General features: G+C 54.6%; 1 protein-coding gene across 1 annotated transcript in view; it reads left to right on the forward strand.

Moving 5' to 3' along the window:
• Positions 1-9,465, forward strand: part of per1b (period circadian clock 1b) — a 29,696-nt gene extending 20,231 nt beyond the window's left edge. The window contains exons 18-23 of the mRNA XM_088628246.1: positions 47-301; positions 1,061-1,998; positions 2,186-2,351; positions 3,345-3,540; positions 4,549-4,699; positions 5,251-9,465. Coding sequence (XP_088484372.1) covers positions 47-301; positions 1,061-1,998; positions 2,186-2,351; positions 3,345-3,540; positions 4,549-4,699; positions 5,251-5,523 — 1,979 coding nt within the window. The 3' untranslated portion in view covers positions 5,524-9,465. The remainder of the gene's footprint in view (positions 1-46; positions 302-1,060; positions 1,999-2,185; positions 2,352-3,344; positions 3,541-4,548; positions 4,700-5,250) is intronic.
• The last annotated feature ends 1,731 nt before the right edge of the window (positions 9,466-11,196 follow it).

Genomic DNA, 11,196 nt, shown 5'->3' on the forward strand with positions numbered 1-11,196 from the left:
CCTCAGGCACTTTGAAGTAATGTTCTCTTCCCCTTTGTTCTCCAAGACATTGTGATGATGGAAGAGGCCCCTCCCACCCCAGCCCCGCCCCCTCCCTTGGCCGCGCCTGTGGCCCCGCCCCCGGATAAGGACCCGAAGGACCCCTGGCGGCGGGTGGGGCTGACCAAGGAGGTCCTGTCTGTGCACACGCAGAAGGAGGAGCAGGCGTTCCTCAACCGGTTCCGCGACCTCAGCCAGCTGCGGGTCTTCGAGCCGCCAGCCCAAGCCGAGCGCCGGCACAGCGGGGTGCCCCACACGCGAGGTAGGGTACCAGGAGAGGAGGGGTGCACGGCGGGCAACCAGGTTCACGCTGAGGAATCGGGAAGGAATCGAGTGAATTTGTTGGGGTACAGCAGTGTTGGACAGCAGACGTTAGTGGGATTTGGTAGTCAGAACTGAACATAGTGGAATTGTAGTCAGAACTGCTGTTTCGAGTGAGATAATATGTGATAATACGCTAACCTCAGAAGCAGGTGGCTCTAGGAGGGTGCAGAAGGGTGCATTAGGGTTGTCTAATTGTTTGTGCAGCTGGGTTTGTGGATGTGGTCTTGACAGTGTGTGCCTGTGAGCGAACGCACCTGATTGTCTCCTGCAGGGTCAGCATTCCCTCTCCCTCTGGAAGGAAGTCCAGCTCCTCCACCCTCTCTCCGTCTTTGCCTCACTCTCCCTCCCCAGCTGTATCTGTCTGTCAGCATGGTTCCCCACTCCTAATCGCCCTCTGCTGCACTGTGCTCACGCGCGGCCTGTCCTGTACACCTCTCCTGTGAGCACATCCCAATTAATCTCTGCATCTGACCATCTGCACCCTTGACTCACGAGGCAAACGCTTAACCTTTTCTCGGTGCAAGGCCTGGTGGAGTCTGCCTAGTTACGAAGATGGGCTGACATGTCTTCCCACTTCCAGTCTCTGTCTCTCCCGCTATCCCTCTCTTTCTCTTCTGCCCTGTTTTCGCTCCACGCCTGCGCAGTGTGTATACGCTGTGCACTGACCTACACCTCCCATCTCTCTCGCCCGTCCCAGGGGTGCGCAGTTCCAGGGACTACCCAGCAGGGGGCAGCAGTGGGCGGCGGGGCACCGGACGGGGGAGCAGGTCGAAGGCCAAGAGACTGAAGCACCAGGAGCCGTCCGAGCACGGCAGCTCTGTCGGGATCGGGGGGGTCTTCCCAGCATCCAGCAGGGCCACGACCACCCTGTCCCCCCCGCACCTGCCTCTGGGACCCCCGACTTCGTCCTCGTCCTGGCCCACTTCCATCGGCTCCCAGGCCAGCCTGCCCCCCCTTCCCTACCACCCTGGCGTCCTGCCTGCCTACCCCCTCTCGGTCTACCCGCCCACTCCCAGGCCCCAACAAGGCCCCCCCGACCCCCAAAGCCTTCCCCCCGGCTTTCCAGGTGCCCAGCCCACTGGCCTCCACTATTCCCCTCCCCAGAACCCCGCCCCCATGCCTGCCCCTCCCCCTCTGGTCACCCCCATGGTGGCATTTGTGCTGCCCAACTACATGTTCCCCCAGCTCAACGCCCCGGTCCTCCCTCAGCCCTTCTTCAACCCCACCTCCATCTTCCCCTTCCCAGCTGCCTCCGCCCCCACAGCCCTCCTGCCCCAGAACCTGGGGCCGCCCCCCCAGCTGCAGGCCACCACCCCCTCACAGGAACCCCTGCGGGCCCCCTCTCGCTCCAGCACCCCGCAGTCCTCCAGCCCCCCCCTCCCCGACCGCGAGGGATCCCAGACACCCCTCTTCCAGTCCCGTTGCTCCTCCCCACTCAACTTACTTCAGCTAGAAGAGTCTTCCAGTAACCGACAGGAAGTGACTTCGTTGGCCGTGGCCGCCGCCCAGGCCCAGCAGACCACACCCACAGGGGGAGTGGCTACACAGGAGTGGGCGGAGCCGCAGGGAGGGAGTGGAGGTTTGGCCTCACCCACTCGGCTCAGCACATCGGGGGACAGAAAAGACAATGAAAACGTCAGTGCTCTCCTATTTTTTTCATTAATACAATATTGTATCGCAGTTTGTGACATCATTATTCATGTTAAATAATATTCATAGTATAACTTAAAATACTTTAACTGTGGCTCTCTGCGCTGAGAGAGGATCTTTTTTCTGGATTAAAATGTACTAATTTTTCCTCCATCTTCTCCCAATATTCCAGGTTGAGGCCATTGAGTCATCCAATCAGGATGCCATGTCAACTTCCAGTGACCTGCTGGATCTGCTTCTGCAGGAGGATTCCCGATCAGGCACTGGCTCGGCCGCCTCTGGCTCAGGGTCCTCGGGCTCTGGGTCCCACGGCTGCAGCACATCAGGCAGTGGGACCAGTGAGTGTTGGGCTGTCCACTCCGCTGCCGGTCTAAATTAAATCATGCCTGTACTGCCTGTGTTCAAACTACACCAGTTATTGTAGGGACTTCCTATTACATTTCTGGTAGATGGTTTATTCACAGGTAAGACAAGTTTTATTGTGCTTTGCACTGTAAGTTAACTGCGTGCTATGGACTAACCTTGGAGTTTCACACTATACACTCTGGGTTTTCTAGGAGCTTGTTATGCATTTTTAAAAGACATACACTTTATTTTTTTGCTAATTTCATTGGCCATAAAGTCAGCAACAAAAGAAACTGTGATATTACCAGTCCTACGATTTGTAATTATAAACGACAACAATACACCTACTGGCCAAAGAATTAGGAACCTGCACCAAATGAAATGCTGGGGCTCAAGTGAGCAGGATGTGAGTGTGTGTACAGGTTTTGAAATTATTGCGGCACCAATCCCATCGCGTTCTCCTCTAGTGGGATCACCCTGAGGTGGGGTGATGGTCGAGCTTGAAGTCCCACCAGGTCATGCTGCTCGGGCTCAACCACACACCTTCATCCTAATGCTCTGGACAGTGGGTGCTCTCCTAGCAGCAGTCAGACGAGAGATGACAGTGTAGCGGATCAGTAGATTCAGAAGCTGATCTGGTAAATCAAGTAATTTCGTAGTAATGTACTGTTGGTCTGAAATCATAATACTCCTCAGCCCTCAAGGACCAGGGTTCTCTTAGTAGTACAGATTACTTGCCTGATACATTCCAGGTGTTGACAATCTGTACAAACAGGTGACCTGTAAGACTAACTGGATGGGGGTTCCTCACGACCAGGGCCGGAGCCCCCCCTGATTTAGGGTGACCTATAAGACTAACTGGACAGGGGCTCCCCAGGACCAGAGCTGGAGACCCCAGCTGCACCATCACCCCCAAGCCCCACAGCAGCGGTGCAGGTAGTGATAGTAGCAGTGATTAAATTCCTCCCCCCGACTCCCCGACACAGGAAGCAGTCAGAGCAGCCACACCAGCAAGTACTTCGGCAGCGTGGACTCCTCGGAGAACGACCTGGCGGGCAAGAAGCAGGCGGGGCTGGCGGCGGAGAGCGAGCAGTTCATCAAGTACGTCCTGCAGGACCCCATCTGGCTGCTGATGGCCAACACCGACGAGAAGGTCATGATGACCTACCAGCTGGCCACCCGGTGAGAGAGCGACAGAGACGCAAACGTTGCCTTGACCGCTCGTGTCCCCGCCGGTTCGCCTCCCTGCTTGGCCCCCCCTCTCTCCGCGGTTTCGAAGCTGCAGAGCAGACGGCGAACGGCTGGTGTCCGTTTGAGCTCATTTTCTTCAAAGTACTTTTCTGGGCACTCCACTCAGAGCGCTTTACTGGTAATGGGGATCCCCTCCACCACCACCAGTATGCAGCCCCATCTGGGAGATACACCAGTCTGCTCCCCACACACCAGCTCTCAGTGGGGAGGAGAACAGAGTGATGAAGCCAGTTCAGAGATGGGTTATTAGGAGGCCATAGTTGGTAAAAGCCAGGGGGAAATTTGGCCAGGATGCCGGGGTAACACCCCTACTCTTTTCGAGTAGTCCCTAGAACTGCGCACCCCTGGGACGGGCGAGTCAGGACCTCGGTTTTACATCTAAATGACAGTGTAGTGTCACTGTCACTATACTGGGGCATTAGGACCCACACAGACCGCAGGGTGAGCGCCCCCTACTGGTCCCACTAGGACTTCTTCCAGCAGCAGCCTTAGCTTTCTCAGGAGTCTCCCATCCAGGTACTGGCCAGGCTCACACCTGCTGAGCTTCAGAGGGGCTGCCAGCTGGGAGTTGCAGGGTGATATGCCTGCTGGCTGCAGTACATGTGAGGCCTCAGTTCCTCTGTGGACTGACTGCCTGTCCTAATTCAGTCACTGTGGAGTGGGGCAATCCTCTCACTGTGGAGGGACCACGGTGTGACTGCGTGCTTCTGCATGCTCCTTACAGGCTCGGAGTTGATCCCCAGTGTCCGAACTGGACAAAATCTGGTTGTTGACCGCCAGTCAGTGCCTTGGCTATGTCAAGTGCTAATGGCCATTTCTGGGTGATTTCTGGGGGGTGTGGAGGATGGTGCAGGAGCAGGAGGAGTGCGGTGCACCTGCACACCTGGGGAGGGGCCCCTTGCCCGTCTGACGCCCCCCCTGTGCCCGTGTCTGTGGCAGGGACCCGGAGACCGTGCTGCGGCAGGACCGGGAGGCCCTGCGCGCCATGCAGAAGCACCAGCCGCGCTTCACCGAGGAGCAGAAGAGGGAGCTGAGCGAGGTGCACCCTTGGATCAGGACCGGCCGGCTGCCCAGGGCCATCAACATCCCGGTGAGCCCGAGCCGCGATCGGAGCAGAGGCCTGCTGCGCGCGCTGCAGTCTGCACCCCTCGGGCCCTCAGAATGTGCTCTCGCACCCCTGATCACGAATCGTCAGAGTAGCTCAGATCTTTAGGCCTCAGATATATCATCACTGTAGAATGAGAGAGAGGGAATTATGCATTCATTTCAGTTTCTCAGTGAACGTATGAATACACGCTTACACGCCTCTTTTTTTCAGTTTACCTTAAAATAGCCCGGTTGATTAAAACCAAGTGGCTGTGCTGAATTAGTCTTCGATGATTTACCTTCCGAAGGAATCTGGGATGTCTCGCACCCCCCCCTGGGGGGAGGGAGGGTATGCACCCCTGGTTGCCCGTAAGGCAACAGCAGCCCAGGCTCAACACTTCCTGTAACTGCACGGCATGAAACGGGGTTCTGCCCCATCTCCGCCCGGAGGGTTTCACCCTGGTCTCACCCCGATTGCTCTGCCTCTGCGCCCCCTCTCTCAGCCTCGGGGGTGTGCCCGGCGCCCCAATATTCATCCGCCTCCTTCTCTCGCAGGCATGTGTGGGGTGCGGCTCGTCCCCTCCGTGCCCGGGCCTGGCGCCGCCCTTCGACGTGGAGCTGCACGAGATGGAGCTCGGCGGCGTGCCGGGGTCGCCCGAGGATCCCGCCGGCAAGACGCTCTCTGCCCCCGAGACGGCCATGGAGGAGGAGGCAGGACCCGCCCCCGCCCCCCACGCCAATGACCAGGAGATGGCCTCGGAGGAACAGGAAGTGACATCGCAGGGAGGCAAGGCAGCGAGCACAGCGGTGACAGACATGACGCCATGACACCATGGCACTACCGCGCTGAGACAGGACCGGGGGCCGGTGGTGGCTCTGTCCTGTCCGTTCTGAGGTCTTGCAGCTAGGCCACACCAGCAAGTCACTTCATCTGGCAGGACGTTTAATTGATTCATCAATGAATTAATTGGCTCCATCTTCACTTGCACCGGCGTGGCAGACTCTCAGTGCCAGCGGTGTGCCAGTCCCTCAGAAAGCTGGGGGGTCAGAGTGCCCATTGGGCACACATGATCAGCGTGTCCTCCGTCTGTCGGTCCCTCCTTGCTGGGATACAAGTCACGCAAGTTTTTCATTTATGACTCAAATAAAGGTTGTTGTGTATATATGTACTATATATATTTGTATAAAATCCAACAACAAAAAAAACTTTTTAGCCAAAAAAAAAAGATCATTCTGAACACAGAAACGCTATTTTTGAGTAACAAAAGAAAATAATAAAAAAGTCCTTTTTTTTTTTTTACTTTTTAGCTTATTTTTGTCATCTTTACTTGGTGTTTTTTATGCTTGGTTTCTGCCTGAGGATGGGAGGACTTTCTAATTAAATGGATGCAGTAACGATAATTTCTGTAAAAAACGGGCTTCGCTTCCAGAGGCTTGTGTTAAAACCTTTGATCAGATTCGTTCTCTGTGATGTCACACGGCTGTGTGTGTAATTACCTGTGTTCTCTTCATGTTTTTCCTTTTCAAAGCAGTTCTATGATTGTCTAGATCTGCGCACCAAAGGAAGAGTTTGCACTGTGCTTTTTGTAGGAGGGCACTCCTGTGGAATTAACCTCCTGGGGCCAGGAGCTGGGCTCATTTAATTTTAGCAAGTCTGTGGACAAGATTATTTGCTTTGCAGAAGAGTGTTTGTTGGCCTGTCTGGGGAGCCACATAATGAGCAGGGGAACGTTCTCGAAGCCGAAACGGAGTCATAGGTGAGCACTGTCACCTCGGAGGGCTTTGGCCTGTCCTACCGACGTCCACCAGAGGGCGCTCACGTCCCTGGCCAGATCGGGATCGCTCAGGGAAGTCGGCGGTTCGTACCTCTGTCCCCTGAAGGGGGCGTTGGGGTCTTAACTTAGTGTTTTCAGTTCGGATGGAAAATCCGTTAACTGCTGCGAACTGCCCACTCGGAGGGACCAAACAAAATGACTCCGCTTCTTGCTGGTTGAGGGCTGCTGTGTGGCTCTCTGGGATCTTGGGGTGGGATTGTGACGGCCTCAATCTGAGTGTCCGAGGACAGCCCAAACTTGGGGTGGGGGTGGGGGGTTATGGGGTTTAAATTCCAGCAAGCAGTGCCCCCCTCAAGGCGTCCATAGAATCATTCCGACGCCTTGGGGTGGCTGAAATTGAAATAGCCCCCCGACCCCTTGTGGGTGGGTAACCCCTGCGTGCCCCAGACAGAATCGCAGTGGTGCCCGATGGCCGACGCCAGACTGGTATCGGTTTTCAGCACGGCGGACAGTTTGCCTGGAGCTGTGATCTGGGCCCGTTTCCGTGTGGCGTCGGCCCGGCAGGAGTGTCGCCGGCACCGCGGATCGGCACCACTGACCCCCCCCCGGCCCCGCTCTCCGCGTTCCGAAGCAAGAATGTCATTATTCCCAGCTTCTTTATTCTTTTTAAAGAAAATGCTTTTATTTTTTTTCCTTTGGGGAAAAATACAGAAGAAAAAACCCCACATCGATGGTGAATGTGCTAAATATGGGTCGCTTCGCTGTCCCAGCAGGGCTCCTTGTCTCAGGTGCGGGTGGGAAGGACCCCCACCCAGTGGTGTCGAGGGGGCCCGAGCCCAACCAGAACCTTGGCCCGATTTAGAAAGCCAATACTGGGCGGCACCACTCTGGGGATGCGTGTTGCAGGGCTGTGCACGGTGTTTAAAACTGAACAGTTAGCATGTCTTTACACTGGGGGTGGCGGGTGTGTGGAACAAGCTCTCCTGCCTTGTCTTTGAATCTTATACCTATTTTTTTGGTCAATAACCGACTGGATGAGATCAATCGGATCAATTGGCTGCTAACTATAGAATGGGCCGGATGAGCTCAAAGGCAGCAGGCTCTCAAAGCACCCCCACAACTTCACTGTGTAAACTCAGTGTCCCAGGCTGGGCTTCGGTTAATGTGCTGATGAAGTTAACTTTTGGGGCCTGACTCCAGGCAATCCAGTTGCGTGGTTCAGACGTACGGATCACCGTCTCCTTTGCGAGTTTTCTTGGAGCTCGGAGCATGCTGGGTGACATTCACTAGCCCCAAGCGTGACCCCAGGACCCAGACGAAGGAGCCCTGCTTTTGGTGACACCGGTCAGCGAAATGGCCTCCAGAATGTGCTTGAAACCTTTAGACAATCTCTCAGCTCTGCAGGTCACAGTGCTCGAAATGTTTGTAGGAAAGTCTGGAATTCTGTTTGGATTAACCTCACAGTATTTCCAAATTGTATTTTTTTATTTTAAAAAATTGTTCTTCAGGCCTGCAAGGCCGATTTAATTGCAAATGTAAAAATAATAATACAACCTTTTTGGTGGTTTTTATTTTTGTACTTAAAGTTGTCTTGTGTTTTAGCACTTACACTAAACTTTGAGTGTGATTTCTGTGTCGGACACGCAGTCTGAGGAGTACATGGCACGTTCCCATGGTAACGGCATTGACTCTCGAAGAGTGAATTGTGATGTCACAGGTGGGTGGACACCACAGGGACCTTTTCAGTGGCTGAACACGCATGGATGCACCCCATAATATTCTGGATACCGAATTTTGATTGGCTGAGGCCGATTCTCATCGGCTGCAGTGGGAACTTTCCATTAATTTTCTCCGATGACGGAATTGAGTTTTCACTGACTGTAATGTGACGGGAAGATACAACATTGTGGCGTGTGCAGAATTCCCACTGGCTGAGCTACAGGTTTGGTTGTCGGCGAATTTTCATTGGCCGAGATGATCATGGAGACAAAAATGTTGGCAATGCAAGGCTTCTCCAAGGCGCCTTCATGGAACCCCAAGGCCGGTGTGGGGTGGACTGTGGAACTGACTTGTTCACTGTACTTCTCAACAAGCAGGCAAGCAGCGCGCACACCTGCTGCTGTCCTATGAATAGACGTGGCTTTGTGACATGTTCGCCTCCCGGAGCACTCAAAATTCACGTTTCCAAAACTATGGTACTGAAACAGAGTGGAAGGGATGGCCAGCTGTGGACAGTGGGGTGGGGATCGAACATGTGGACAGTGGATCTTTTGCAGGCCATGCATGTAGACATAATTTTCAATGTATCACCTGTGTGGGCTGTGTGAATATGTCTTGACAGGGGTTTTGCAGCTGTCAGTGGACAGCCTTGTTCCTGCTTAAACTCTCTTGATCAACAGGTTCTGGAAAGCCCGTGTGTGCATTGCCAGTGTTTACAGTACACGTGGACAGAGTTGGACCATGTTGTTGGACAGTGTTTTTGGAAGACCTGTTGAAGCTTTTGACCATGTTTTATAGACGGTTGAGGACAGCCCACGTGCACACTGTTGATTGTGAGTGAGTGCGCAGTGTTTTCAATGATGGTGTGTGAGAACAGTGTTTCCTGACTCTGTGCCTGTGTGTGTGGACAGTGTTTCCTGATTCTGTGCCTGTGTGTGGACAGGGTGCGTGTGAGGACGGTGTTTCCTGACTCTGTGCCTGTGTGTGGACAGTGTTTTCCGACTCTGTGCCTGTGTGTGGACAGGGTGTCTGTGTGTGGACAGCGTTTTCTGATTCTGTGTCTGTTGTGTGGACAGGGTGTGTGGAGCGTGTCGGCGGTCCTTCAGCCTGTATTGAAGAGTCTCCTAATCTCTGAGCACCTCCCTGTGGTTCTCCCCTCTCTGTAACCCATTCTGTCTCAGTGATTCTTTGATGTGATGTATTGTTTCATTGCATCAGTGTCTGAGAATTATACCGATTCCTTTTTTTTAAATAAAGTCAATTGACATACAGGTAATTCTGTTTGCACATGTTCAGTTCCGTTCTTGCAGTTTCCAGGATGATTTCTGATCAACAGAAATGGTTGCCAAACTATTTGTGAAGTCTTTTTAGATTTTCTGTGTATTAGTGAGTGAGTGAATCTGTTGATCTGCCTGTGTGGGATGCTGTTTCTGTTTAATCTGGCTGTTTATAGTTCAGTACTTGGCTCAGGCCAGAAGTACTACAGTCCTGTAGAACACCTGGGGTTTGAGCTTAACGCACTTCCCAAGTTATTGCTGGGCTCTTGGCACTGTAAGTAACCAGTTAACGAGTCCTCCCTTAAATCCTTCATGTGATTTTTTTAATGTAATTTGAAAACTTGCTCCCAGGGGTTCTGTCTGTCCTTAGAGTGCCGGAGGTGTATCTAATTTCCTTTCCAAGGCGGCGGCGTCCCCAGACACCTTTAATAAAGAGCAGGAGATGTGCTCGAATGTCAGGACCATAACACCAAAGAAAGATTTATACCTCTGGCAGAGACGTTTTTTTCATGCAATTCAGCTTCTCGTCTCTGGTGGGTTAAACCTAAAACGCTGTAGATTTCTGCTGGGCTGGAAGACACAGAGTCCTTTATGGGGACAGGGACCCCAGACTCCGGAAGGGGTGCAGTTCCAGGCACTGTGCCCTGCAGGACAGACTCCCAAGGGGTTTCCCAGTGCACTGTCTGATTGAGAAATGAGAGAGAGCCGGTAAGCAGGAAGGAGCCCCAGGCGAAACCAGAGACCCCACAGCTATCATCCCTGTCCTGCCACCAGATTGGTTACAGCTCTTGTTACACCAGGAGATTCCTGGTTCAACCGCCCCCAGGCAAGCCCCCTCCCACCACCTCTACGCAAGTCCGTGTGTCCCGGTCCGGGCGTGTGAGACATCAGGCCCGTCTGAGGCCACCCCCCTTCCCTCCCCTGGGTTCCCCAGGCTCAGCAGACGGAGATCAGCAGAGCAGGACCCGCAGGCTGGCCAGCCCGGGCGCTGATAGCGGCTCGGGGGGGGGCAGGGGGCAGGGCTGGCCTAGCTCAGCCGAGCCCGGCCTTTCCTAGCTGAGCCCAGGCCCTGCTCCGTCTTGGGCCGGGCTCCGGGCCTGTGAACAGAACAGCTGCAAGCACTTACGGGAGAGCGAGAGAGAGAGAGAGGGCGTGAGCTGGCAGCGGCCCAGCCGCGGCGGTCACTGGCGGCTCGCCGCGGCGAGCAGGGGAGTGAGGGGGACGTGTGTGGAGGGGGGTGTTTTTACAGGCCCGCGGGGAGCACTTCCTCTAGAAACAGGAAGCAGAGACCACAGGGGACAAAAGGGCGGCGACCGCAGCCCTGAAAAGGAAAGGGCGCAGGCTAGCAGGAGCCCCACAGCGGCTGCTCTTCCTTTAGTTACGGCAGTGGCCCTAGGGGGCCTCAGTACAAGCCAGAGGTCATCACCCCGTCAGAGATAGACCTCTACATGTCAAACCAGAGATCCTGTTTGTCCAGCCTTCAACTAGGGGTCCTCAGAGGCTGCCTCTGGGGTGGGGGGTTGCCCCGAGAAACAGAGGCATGCTTTTCACACACACGCCTACCCCAGGCCAGCTCCCCTTCCTGCCCCCCGCCTCTGTTACAGGGGGGTTGAAAGTGACCCCTGGGATGACTGGCGCGACAGTGTGCATTTGTCTTCTGCCAGGTTTGTGTAAGTGCCCGGCAGCTCCGCTGGTGACACCAGTGAGTGACGCCCCCTGGAGGCTGCTAC

Source organism: Lepisosteus platostomus, chromosome 4 (genome assembly GCF_059453375.1).
Source record: "Lepisosteus platostomus isolate fLepPlt1 chromosome 4, fLepPlt1.hap1, whole genome shotgun sequence".
Classification (NCBI taxonomy): domain Eukaryota; kingdom Metazoa; phylum Chordata; class Actinopteri; order Semionotiformes; family Lepisosteidae; genus Lepisosteus; species Lepisosteus platostomus.